General features: G+C 27.4%; 1 protein-coding gene across 4 annotated transcripts in view; it reads left to right on the top strand.

The window, feature by feature from the left end:
* The window catches only part of LOC107451031 (BAI1-associated protein 3), a 344,805-nt gene that overhangs the window by 266,372 nt on the left and 64,638 nt on the right, over positions 1-13,795 (top strand). For all 4 annotated transcript variants that reach the window (XM_071187328.1, XM_071187326.1, XM_071187327.1 and 1 more), the window contains exons 14-16: positions 7,659-7,749; positions 8,845-8,898; positions 10,344-10,441. In XM_071187328.1, coding sequence (XP_071043429.1) covers positions 7,659-7,749; positions 8,845-8,898; positions 10,344-10,441 — 243 coding nt within the window. The remainder of the gene's footprint in view (positions 1-7,658; positions 7,750-8,844; positions 8,899-10,343; positions 10,442-13,795) is intronic.

The raw sequence follows: 13,795 nt of genomic DNA on the forward strand, positions 1-13,795 counted from the left end.
TTTAGTTAACGTTATTAGGAAGAAAACGCAATATCTACCCTTAACTAAATTAAAGGAACAATCTATGGTCATCATGTCTTTGGTTATAAACTCGTGATTGATGTAGAGAAATAAAATTTTTAAGTTTATAATCCGATAGCACACACACTAGAAAAAGGGTTTTATGATTCCAGAAAAATTAATATAATACAATTTTTTCCTTAACATGCACTTGATTGAATACAGACGGACTTCTATTTAACGAAGTAGCTAAATCACGGTAATAAGTTCGTTATATGGAAAACTCGTTAAATAGAAAATCACCTTTTGAAATATTTAAATAACACAAAACATGTTTTAAATTCATAAACACTAGGCATAATTAAAATAGCAATTGATGCACCTTTATCTTGTAAACTAGCATCTACTATTTATTGAATAAATCTTAATCATAAAAGAAATTTGCATAGAAAGCAAGAATATGGCAAAACATTATCCAGTGTTACACTATAATGCTACGTGTATTTTCAACTGAAAAAAGCTAAATTTATGCATATAATTATGGCTGCGTTTATTATAAACGTAATTTTAAACATACGTTACCACATGCGTTCTTAAGTTCAAATGCTACTGATAAAATTCGTTAATTTTTCGTATGAAATGCAAACAAAAAGGGAAGGGGATTTTACTGCCTTCACTAAAAGTGAAGTGGCTTTGAAAATCAATTCAAGGTCATTTTCCTCATAAAATGCGTTAACAAGTTTTAAATGTTCTGAAATAGTTTGGGAAATAGGGAAAGTGGAGCTCAAAGAAAAGTTCGTTAAATAGAAAATTCACTTCACTATTCGGAAGTAATTTTACGAAGAAATTTCCAAAATATTCTTGGTTCCTCGAAAAAAATCTCAAAATAGTGAAATTCCCAAAATGGAAGCTTGTTAAATAGAAGTTCGACTGTGTTTTAAACGAATGTTTCTTAAACTTTGAAGGGAGAAAATTTAATTTTTAAGCGGAATATAAATCTCATTTTTCCTTTGATTTGAGATTTCTGCGCCTTCTTTGAAAACTAAAGATAACTCTAGTTTATTTTTAAATTGTTTTATTCTATCAATATTTTATTAGTTAGCATTTATTTCAAATCCTCCATTTCGAGTTTATTTACGCGCATCAAACGCACTACCTCTACTATACTTCTGACAATAGGTTTTAGTTTGTTTTTATTTATTTACTTTCTATCAGAATTCTTTCTTTTTTTGTGTGTCATTATTAATCCCTGAAATAGTCTATTTTTGTTTTTAAAAAAAAAATTTGATAATTCAATAGTAAAAAAATTTTAAAAAAAATTCACCTAAAGTAAAAAATAATTTGAAAATTCGTAAAAATGAATTTTCAACATCGAAGCTCTGTTGCCAAAGAAAATAAAAAAGCCATAGTTTAAGACCAATGCAATGCGACGCAATGCATTAACTTGAAGCAATGCGACGATTTGAAACTATATATATATGATATATATATAATCTTGCCATGAAGAATCATCTGGGCCTTAGAACAGGCAAATAACTTAAATATTTTAAAAGCTATTAAACATTTTTTTAAAAAATCGCCAATTTTGCTATATTTTTCCACCTAGATGAAAATTATCAAAATCACTACCTTATTCTAAATTTTAGAAAATTTCTATGAGCCCAGGTTATGCAACATTAGAGTAACTTTTGAAATATTAAAAAATTAGACCACAAACGTTTTTCATTTTCACAGAACTGTGACTTTTCTTCATATTGACGTTTTATGCAATTTTCAAAGTAAGCGTAGACAGCACTGGCTTTAGATAGAATAAACTTGACCTAACAGTCATGAGTAACAGTTGCAAACTCATAACAGTTACAAAATTAGCATATTATTCGCAAAAACGCATCCTATCATATTACGACGGAGACTTCGAAAAACAGCCTGGAAGAAGTTAGTAATGTACGGCTGCCTGCGTTCTGCGTTAGGTAACTAGAATTTCTCATTAAAGAGCTTCAAAATTAGTTACGAAGTTCGTCAAAAGATGGCGTAGATAACTGAAAAATCAATAAAAACAATCTTTTCTGCTGCATATTTGATCATTATAACTGAAATATTTGTAGGAGTCTCTGTTAGTTTTGTCTTCACACAGCATAACATTATTTCTACGTTTAGTACTTTTTAGTTTTCAGAAAATATTGTTTTATAGTTTTTCCTAATTACCTGCTGCATGCGTTGATGATTTTTTTTAAACTGATATTGAAGTTTCGTGAAAATAATTTGTAATTTTCGAAGCAAAACGCATCAAATCGTACTTTTTTATGTCTTTCCATTTCTCAAAATTTTTTAAATCGTCGAATCATATTTGGGACACTCAATTTATGTAACTTACAATCAATCAATCAATTAGAATCAATCAATTATATAACTTTATTAATCTATATACATTTGAAATTGCGCAAATTTTATAGAGTCTCAACAAAACAAAAAAATGCACAATCAAAAGAATCTTGAACTTTTTCTGTCGGCGTCTCTTCTTGTACGTTCGGCGTTTTTGTGCCCGTATGGTGGGCGTCGCATACCGTGCGACGATGAGAAAAATTGCATCATTGAAATTGAATTTGTTGCTACTTACAAGTCTCTTTAAATCCCGATTATTTTTGTATTTCTGAATATTGCTAAGAGATGACGCAACTAATTTCACTTACGTCACAAGTTTCGATGTGAGATTTCCCGACTTGAATTGAAGTCAAAATAATTTTGTACTTTCTGTCATTTCGTTTTCATTAGTGTTTCCGTTGGTGTAGTGTAAGGTTGGAAAATTATTTTCCAAAATATTTTTTAACCTAATTTTAATAATTATTTTAAGCAGATATTTGTCTTTAACACCTTAATGCAGTGCTTTCCAAACTTTTTGTACCTGCGCCCCCCTCTTTGGAAAAAAAANCACCTTAATACAATAAAGTTAATTAATATGTTATCATAGTGTATTTTTCTAAGATAAAACTCGAGTGCATTGCTGGGAAAACTGGTGATCAGTGCACGAGACATCATATATTTCACCACCAATAGGTCGAGCAAAAAACTGCTTGCTGGCAAAAATATTTCAGATTTTCGAATTTAGAATAGAACATACATTAATTTTCAATAATAATTTTGGGGGGAGGTGGATATTCGAAAAAAAATCTAGCAGAGAAAGGGTTAAAATATTTGAAAATTGATTTTAAGATAAACATGTTTGATGGATAGAAAAATTAAAAGTACTAGCTCAATCTATTTTCTTTAAAAACTACAGCATTGTTTTAATTTTTGCATTTTAGACATGCATCGAAACACGCAATTACTTTTTCTAAAAAATCTTTTATACAGTAAAATATAACTTATTTAGTGCTGCATCTGTTCAGAATATTAACAAGTAATCACCAAATGGAAACTCAGTTCGCTTTCTTTTATTTTTAAACATCTTAAAACGATATAATGTTTTTTGGTGTCGCATTGTCGCAGTCAGTTGCATGAATGTCAAAAAATGACCTCTTTGGTTGAAGAAAAATTAAGCTAGTTATAGGAAGTTTTTGCGATAATTCCTATAATTAAACGGAATAAATTTCCTCTAAAAATTGACTGTGAATTATATCTTAATTGTTCTTAAAATTTGAAGTTTGGATCTGTGTTAAGCTTCCATCTCTTGAGAAATGTCCATTAATATTACAAATTGTAAAAGTATTGTAAGAGAGGGCAGAAATATTCTAATTTTAAATAGACTTATTTCTCTATTAAAACTTGAAAGCCTTAAATCAAAAATCTTGTTGGTTTTTCGCTATTACTTATTTTTAAAGTAAATATAATGCTGAATATCCGTAATATACGAAAATAATTATAAAAATTTACGACGAAATATTAACGTATGCAACAGCTACTTTGTTAAATAAATTTTTCAATAACAAATCTGAGGGAATATGAATGGTTTTTGCGTGTTTCAATGGTTTTAAGATGTCAACAATTTAAGTGTAAAGATAATTGCAACAGATCGTAGGAAAGAATAAATGGCTTTTAATTTATAGTTTCTTGATCTTTTTGCTTTTCTTGAAGTGGTCCGAAGGCAACAGATAAGGAATTCATTGATAAGGTTTGTTAAACAATATTTTTATTTAATTTTAGGTAAATAAAATGAAAAGCTACTTATGTAAATAGTTCAAATATAAAAAAAGCTAAAATATTTTTCTCAGCGAAATATTTATATGGAATTGATTTCTACATAAAAACTTATAAGTGAATATTTTTTTTTAAAAAAAAAACTTTTTTTTGTATGAATATAATCATTACACAATGTCTTTGCTGTGTGTTTAATTTATATAACTATTTTAAAAGTAATCATGTTGTTAAAAAAAATTTTAAAAAAACTTCATTCCTTTCCAAAAATTTACTTGGAAGCCTGTATGCAATTAATATAATATTTTTGCAACAGAATTCCATTGTCTTGCTCTTAAAATAGGAAGTAGTGCAAATCGCGTAGACATTGTAATGCCAATGTTTTCCCTATAAGTTTATTGTTTATAGGGAAAGTCATTTTTTTCGAGTAATATTAGTAATCGAGTAATCGAGTATTTCGAGTAATCGAGTATTCTTAGGATTATGAATGATTTATAAAAAGAAATTAATTTATCGTATTACCTAAAACTAGTTTGATTTTTAAGATAATTTTTTATAAGTGGAAATGTGGGTAGGATTTTTAAAATTTCACTTATTGTAAAGAATTCCTGGTTTATAAATAGCCAGATTTTCATGTTGTGGGTTTATAAATTGAAATAAGCTCGATAAGAATAATCAATTGAGTGAATAACACACTAGAGAAAATCGCTCCACAGTGTTGACCTCTCGGCTTGACTCCACGCTAACCACATTTATACAAACAAAGCTCTGTATTGGTATTTTTTGTATTTTCTGCAGTTATCAGAAGATAATAGTACAAATCATAGGTGGAAAAATAGCTTCCTATTGACATTTAAAAATTAATGAAGATTGTGAGAAGTATACTACCCATGGCCTTATAAAGAGTTAATTTGGCATCCAAAATTACAGTGAAAAAGAAAAGAGTTATTATAGTGTTTATTTTTTAATAGAAATTAAATTCTATTAAGAAATAAACACTATAATAACTTTCTTTCCACTGTATTTTTGGTTGTCATATTAACTCTTTATAAGGCTATGGGTAGTATACCTCTCGCAAACTTCTTTAATTTTTAAATGTCAATGGGAAGCTATTTTGTATATTGTATTTTGTATAAGTGAGAAATAACTGAATTCTAAGTTTAATAAATAGAAATAAACTCGGTATGAAATGATCAATTAAGTGAATGCATAACACATTGGAGAAAATAGTTCCACAGTCTTTGCATCTCTGCTTGACAGTGCAATAACCTTCACTGTAAATATAATTATACATACAAAGCCCTTCATTGATATTTGTTGTATTTTCTGAAGTTCTCAGAAAATGGTGGCACAGATCATAGATAGCTTCCCATCGACATTTAAAAATTAATGAAGTTGGTGGGAATTATACTACCCATGGTCTTATAAAGGATTAATCTAATATCCTAAAATACAAGGAAAAATGTTACTTATTTTTATTTAATGTATATCCTAAAATACAATGAAAATTGTAAAATAATACAATGAAAAGTGTAAGTCTAAATAGAATGATATTTTGTATAAGTAGGAAATATTTAGAGAATAAAATAAAAGTAAAAGTAGCTGTAGTTAAAACATATTTTTTACCTCTCTTTGAGAAGCTTTCTTATTTATGTTAGGAAACTGATAAAAATATTAACCACCACAGACACTCTATCAAATAAATACTGACTAACATCACCTTAATAATGAATAAAAAAATGCTTTTAGAAAGCCTAAATTTTCGTAAAACCATGAAATTTTCAACTATTCTAAAATTTCAGATTTTAAACTGATTTATTACATGGAGATTTGTGCGTACATCAATGCTATATGTAATAAGTAAAAAACAATTTTTGCCTTTTAAAAGAAAAATCTTTTTGCTTGTGATTTGTAAAGAATAATGAAAACAAAAAAAAGTACAGCTTTGACTAAAAATATATTATTCAGCTTTCTATATATTGATAGAATAACATAAAAATAGAAAAAGAAACAAGTCAGAGAGACTATTTCTAATGAGATATGGCCTTAGGTTGTAAAAACAAATAAAGGAGTTTCTTAAAATTAAAGATAAAAAAAAGTGTATTTTTCCATGGCTTTCAATGCACGAGGAAAATTCAAAAGCTTTTTACACAATTGCTGATATTCGGGAAGGCTTATTTCTTGCTTTTTATTCTATTTCAATCACTTGAGAGGCTTTTATCAATACTGGATCATTTTAAAAAGTAGTTAAATGACTTTTTGGAACATTGAAATACTTTCAATGGGTTCTATACTGGCAGAAAAGTAAAGCTCACATTTTACATTTGTCAAAGAATAATCCTTTGCTTTTATTTTTTACTCCGATTACTGAATTTAGAAGGAAAAAAAAATTTCTTCTAATAAAATAATGCAAAAAACTGAGACAAAACATCACTATATAAAGCAAATAATACTTAAGATATTGCACTCTGTAAAATAATAACTACTCTGCATTTTTGGCGTTTGTAAAGAAAACTAAATAAATGAAGGAAACTTACAACACTTATAAAAATAGAATGACATAAAAATATTGTACTGCATATATTTAAATTGATATACAGCTGCTCTCCGTAATCATCGCCCTTAATATACATTTTTTAATAAGCTATATTTAACTCAAATCAAAACAATTTCCACATTAAGGGTCGTAAATTAATATTTAAGCGAGGAAGAAAGAAATGCATTCCCGAAATATTTAGAATCACTAGACAGGAAAATGGGGTGAAAAACATTTTTCGAGGTTCAATTACTTTATGAAATTTAGAGGTGTTTTTAATTTATCTCCATTTCAAGTGCGCAAAATAAAAAATGCAACAGCTTTATCATTTTTAATCTAGTGATCAGATTATCATGTACGGAGATGCAATCCTAATGGTTCAGGAGGTTGACTTTACATATGCTAATTAATTTAAGTAATAGATTCAGACACAAAACCGTACTTTCTGTGAATAAACATGTATTTCCTTCATGGATTTGGATTCTGAATTCTAAATTAGGGAGTGAGTTGCCACAATCTGAAAAATATTATTCCAATAGATTAGGCAGAAGTGAGGTCGAACGTTTGGACCCCTTAAAGTTGAAAACCATTTTCGCGTCTCTAGATCTCTGGAACCATTCAAAAGAATCTAAAAATTTTGAGTATCAACAATCCAAATCCGTCTATGAAAATATGCGAGTTTACTTAAAATAAGTATATTCTTATGTCTGACTTCGTAACTTAAAATGTCGATTGTTCAAATGCATTAACATCTGATTATTGAATCAAAAGTTATTAGGTTGTCCAATTTTTTATTTTGCGTATTGTTTATATGACGCTTTCATTTTGAAAAATTTTGCATTTGTTTAATTTTTTTAACGATGTGTGAAATATATATATTTTGCGAAATATGAATGATATTACGATGTATCATTTAACGATGTATCAATTAATTTATATCATAAATCTAACATTGAATTTTGAGATACAACTTATTTGTGTTTTTATTTAGATCCTTATCAATAACATATTTGATGAATGCTTTCAAAGAATTTTTTCCCTTTCGTAACGACTTTCACGTTGAAGTATCAAACGCTTTGAAGGTGAGTTATGTTGTTATGAATTGTCTATTAATATTATATAATTTTTTAGCCCTGTTTAAAATTTAAACTCCTATTGCCTAAGGAGCTGTTTATATATGTTGTCACACTTTAACTATTTTGACCCCCTGTTTTATTTGTCACTAAGTGTCACACTCCAGAATACTGCTTTGTAAAATGTTGCGCTATATTACAAAGCGCAACGTATGAGATAATAATTTTTTTTCTTTAGTTTTAATGACATTTGTGAGTATAACAATGTTACTTATTTTGCATGAAATCCGAGTAATTTTTTCTACAAAGAAATTTATATTTAACATAAAATGAATTTTTTTTGAGGATTTTGTGATGCATTACTTCACATTTTAATGCCGAGACTAGGACTAAACCGAGACCGTGCTTTCAATTTTACAATTTTTATTTATTGAACAAATTTTCAACTTATTTTGTAGATAAATGTAATTTTTTTTCTATGGTGTTGGAAGTGTGAACACAAATAATAAAACAATGGTTTTAATGTAATCACCAATTCCAGCAACAACGAGGAACAGTCTCAGAACGAAATAACAGAAGTCAGTGTAAAATATTTAGCTGAAATGGTTCCACATGCTGCAGAAAAATATAGTTTTATAGTTTTTCTGTTCAGCAGCGTCATCTTTTGGCGAAGTTTTAAGAATAATGCAGAAGTCAATGTCAAATCTGTATTGAAGAGAAAAACAAAATAATCCTTGCGAGTTTATTGCGCAAGTTTCAAACCCACTCTATAAATGGTTGTGGACACTAACATGTTAATAAAATTATGCTTATTTATTTGAATACATTTATTATCGATTAAAAATATTTTCCCCTATTTTGAAAGTCATGTCAACAACTAATTTTCTGATATTATTTATAATCAAGAGGCTAGTTGCACTTAATATTAATTATTTTATAATACATTAAAATCTTAAAATTTATGAAAAATAACAAGAATTTCTAAAAAGTCATGGTCTTGATTAGCATTAAAAAAAATGAATTAATATACAAAAATGGGAAACTGGTTGTTAACATTAGAGTAAGTTTTTGGTCTCAACATTTAATACCCGTTTTTATTTCTAGAAGAGTAATACTATCTGGATGGAAGAAATAAAGTCAGAAATTGAACTCAATCAGGTATAATGCTCTTAAATTCAAAATTTATAATTTTATTGTGAAATTTCATACATTATTTCTTCAAAATACAGGTAAACCCAAAAAAGAAAATTTAAATTTCAAATGAAAAATTTTGTTTTCTTTTTATATAATGCCAAATTTTTCCTACATCATCATAAAATAGAGAGTTTGCAATTTCTCGCTCATAAAACGCCTCTCTTGTCTTGGCTGGTAAGTTTATTGTACTCTTTTAATCTTTGTAATTTTCAATTAAACGAATTTATAAATTCAGCTTAAGCTCTGTCTTAAGTATTCCTCATCAAAACTTGGATGATAACCTATTGGTATAAATCTTTGATTCAAATAAAAGTCCAATGGGTTTAAATCAGCGTGTCAGCTTCCTATTTTTTGTTTCCTTTTTGATTTTGAATAAGACATCAGATCCTCAGCATTGCAAATCACATTGCAAAACATCTGATGCGCAGCAACCATCATCATCACGCCGTTGTTCACAAAATTGCGAAGAATAATTTACTTTCTTTATATTCTATGATACTACCTAGTTGTTGTATCTTAGATACTTAATAATGAATGACTGTTAACTTGGATTTTGAGCAGTATAACCACCATCCCTCGCAATTTCTAAAAAAGTAGAGAAGTGCTTTATAAAAAACTTTTTCTTTGTGTCAACATATTCAACATAGAAATGCTTCATTGAGACTACCTTTTATAAATTACTCCCATCCAACATTATGACATTTTTACAATACCACCGTTTAAAAATTGATATACATTTTCAGGCATTAATTTAATCTTAGCATAACTATTTTCACATTTTTATAACATCTAATGTTATTGCAAATTATTTCCTTTCTGTATTGTAAGCAGCACATACCAACTTCAAAGGATATCAGAAGACAGTATCAAGTATAGAAACACAAATTCATAATAAGGGTGTTCCGTAACGGCTGTCCTTAATATGTACTTTCGGAATCCTTGTGAAAAATTAAATAAAAAAATACACACATATTCTACAGACATTAAATGTAGGGATTCACAATTTATTATTTAAGCCAGGAAGAAACAAAAACGTTTTCTAAATCTGTCACACTGCTAGTAAGTCTTACTAGCCCACTGTTTATTTCAACAATCAAACAGAATGAGATATTTTAGTATCGCTTTCTTCAGTAGTGATTTATTAGATTTCTATAGCTTTTAATTTATTTTCTTGACTTACATATTTACTTCGCAATCAACAGTATGCTTCCTTTTAAACAAAGATTCTAAAAATATATATTTAGAATAATACGTTCCTAAATATAGCGGAATGAAATCGAAACACTAGATTATTGGTGTTAATGGTATTAGTTTTGTGATTTGTTATGAAAATTTTGTTATTTAAAAGTTGCACATTGCTATTCATATTAATCATTAATTACTGAAAACCTTCTATTTTATTTTTTCAGGATAGTCCGAATTCCGTTCATAGTTTTATTCAATTCATTGATCGCATAAATTATGATTTAAACAAAGCTGAAGCACACCATCATCATTTGATTGAAAGGTTTGTCTAATTCAATATTTGTAGATCAGATAAATTGAAATTAATGATTTATGTGTGTTTATGAGTTTAGTGTATTATCGAATAAATTTAAATTAAAGATATTTGTTTATTTATCGAGTCATGGTTTATTAAAATACTTCAAAAATGTATTAAAAATCAAATAAGTTTAAATTAATGATATCTTAGGTAAGTGCAAAAATAATTACAGCTTTTTATTTGCACAAAAAAGGTAGAGCATTTAATTAATATTAAATTAAAAATCCAGTTTTAATATGTGAAGGCAGGTTATTAGTAAAAACATGTTACTCTAAAAAGGAAATAAAAAATCAAATTAAATTAAAATACCCGTACTTGATACGCGGTCTTATTAACTTAAAAAAATGTATTAAAAACAAATAATGAAAGAATAGTTAATAAGATAAAGGAAAAGTAAGTAAATGTTATAATTGCCGAAAGTTTTGCTATTTATATGCTAAAAGAGCTGGTTCTAGTTTAATCAGGTAAAATTTAAAGCCCAGATTTCATCCTAAACTGCAATATCTAACTCTCTGATAAACATATTTGATTTAAAAGTTCTTCATCGTGATTTATTTAGTAAGAAAGCACTACAATGAGTTTTAATAAACAAAAACTATGGTTATATTTCCAAAGTTATATCTTATATAAAATATATCATACAACTAATTCCATACTTAAATAGCATTTTTTTTCTGAGTTTAGTTTTTAACAAATATTTCGAATTTTAATGCTTAGTAGAAAACCACTACAATAATTTTTAGTGAGAAGCTGCGACACAAATGCTTCCACAGTTACATCTCCTAATTACCAAAATTATAAAAACATTTCTTATTTAATTTAATTTTTAAACGAAGTTTTCTAATTCTTATATGTTCAGTAAGAAACCACTACAATAATTTTTTGTGAAAACCAACACAATTTTTCCAAAGTTAGATTCTATTAAATAGTTTTTTGTAAATTGAAAAAAAATTAGTTAACACTAGTTTTAAACAAAGCTTTCTAATTCTAATTTTAAATAGTTTGGTTAAATGTACGTTTTTTTAAATAATTTTTAAAAGTTTTAATTTTTTATATAATTAAGTGTATTAGCATTATTTTATATAATTAAGTGTATTTTTATATAATTAAGTGTATTAAAGTGTATTAGCATTTATAAGTTATGCACTGAATAGTTTAGAGAGTTCTTCTCTAAAGCTTTATATATGCGCTTAAAACTATGAGACCTATCTCATTTGCTTTTACATACAAAAAATCCTGTAATAAAACAAATCGTAAAGACAGGGTTCTTAGTAGGACATCGAAGTCAAGTTTCGTTGATTGAGGTCAGTGTGCGGGAGGGTGATCACTTTAATCAGCCTGCGTAGGAATCGAGGGTGCGTGGTATCAGTCCTCGTTAAACTGTTCTTCCTAAAGTGTTAGACTTGCGCAAAATTCGCCGGGTTACAAAACCGTGAGCGTCATCCCCTCTGTAGAGAATGAAAATCGTGATGGCATGCCTTCGGATCATCCTCATCTTACAGTAATGTTTCCCAGACCGTCAACAAAAGCCCATTGTAATGTTCTAGTGTGACGTAAATAAACCACTACTATATTCAAAAAATTAAGATCTTTAAAATAATATGAAAATATCCCTCTAAAATTAAGTTATTTTCTACTAAATAATTTTAAAGTTAATAAATTTTTGATAAGAAAAGTTCAAAATGTTAAAATTTCTTTTCAACCAAAATGAAAAAGTTAGAAATTAAAAATGAAACAAAGGTAAATTTTTTATTTCACAAAATTTAAAAAAAAACGCACGCATTATAAAGTTAACAGACATCTTGCAGTAATTTTTTAACGTTTAGACTCGAGACTTTTCATAAAATGAATGCTTTATTCAATGCTTTTTTTAATTTTAATTAATTAAAATAATGAATAAAATAATTCTAATAAAATCCCGGTACAAAACTGTTTTTTTAGAATTTGTCTTCTAAACTCAATATTTAATATGTTCTTAAAAAATTATTTTATGACCCAGAAGAAAAATTAATTAGACTAAATATTACCGAAATATGAATAGAAATAAGAGCATGCAAATTAAACCCATATAAAATTGAATCAACCGTTCTGCAAAATATACAAAGATTAAATGCGTTCTTAAATTTTAAAAATCTTAATTTCTTGCTTTATGCAGAAAAAATATATGTGTATTTATATCTATATACCATACCGTTTCACTTCAAGAAATCCCGATGAATCGATTAAAACAAGTCTTTTATAATTTCAATGTTTTCAGAAAGAAAAAAATATCTTATTAAGAAAAATAATATAATCTATAGAATTCATTAGAAAAAAGTTTGAAATAAAATGACGAGATGTTTACATTTTATTTTTGAATGAAACCCTTTCTTTATGTTAATTTTTTTTACCCATCTAATAATATTCTTTCAACGAAAAAGAGTTCAGTTATTGGAAAATGTATGGTTGCTTATAGTTTATAATTAGTTTAAAAATATTTTCTCTCGTTTTCTTGAAATAAGAAAAAAGTTGGTAATTCTTTTCACCATACTAAAAAAGAGATTTTTTACCATTTTGATAAGGAAAATTCCGAAATATATTTTGTCACCTAAACTTTTTTTAAAAGCTTCTAGCGTTAAACTTTTTATGCTTTTTAAGGAATATAAAACTTATACTATAAATTAGCTCTTATATATGTAATAAGAAATCTTGTTAAAACATGGCATTATTAAATGCACGACAATGTTCGAAAATTAAAATTGTTTCTGTGTTAGCAAAATTAATCATCATGTACTAACAAATTAAAAATTCTATTGAAGCTATATACTGAATTGTCTATACAACAAATTACAAATTTCATCCAAAAACATACCGTAAATGCCGTAAAACATCTATTACCTCATTACTTATATTAGATGATAATACGGTTTACGTCCATTTTTCACAAAAATTACGATTGGGTATTTCAACGATAAGTAAGTTTTAACAAATCAATAACGTAGAAAATCGGTTCACCCTGACAGTTGTTACACTGTGAAGATGGACCATACTGTTGAAAAACGGTTACGATTTCCGCGCAAATTCGTTTTTTTCTCTGAATCAGTTTTCATAGACATAAACCATTCTCCCCCTTTGATCTTCAGATAGTTATTACCACACTTAATTAAGCATCGCTGGCGTCAATAATAGTTAGGTGGTTTTTTGCGACCCCTCGAAGCGTGAAAGCAGCCTTTAATTTTATTCTATTAACTTATAAGTCATAATTTATAGTTTTGCATTTGTAAAATAGCAACAGTAAGCAACCAGTATGTAAAAAATATGCTTCAGAATTTTCCTAAA

Source organism: Parasteatoda tepidariorum, chromosome X1 (assembly GCF_043381705.1).
Source record: "Parasteatoda tepidariorum isolate YZ-2023 chromosome X1, CAS_Ptep_4.0, whole genome shotgun sequence".
NCBI lineage: Eukaryota > Metazoa > Arthropoda > Arachnida > Araneae > Theridiidae > Parasteatoda > Parasteatoda tepidariorum.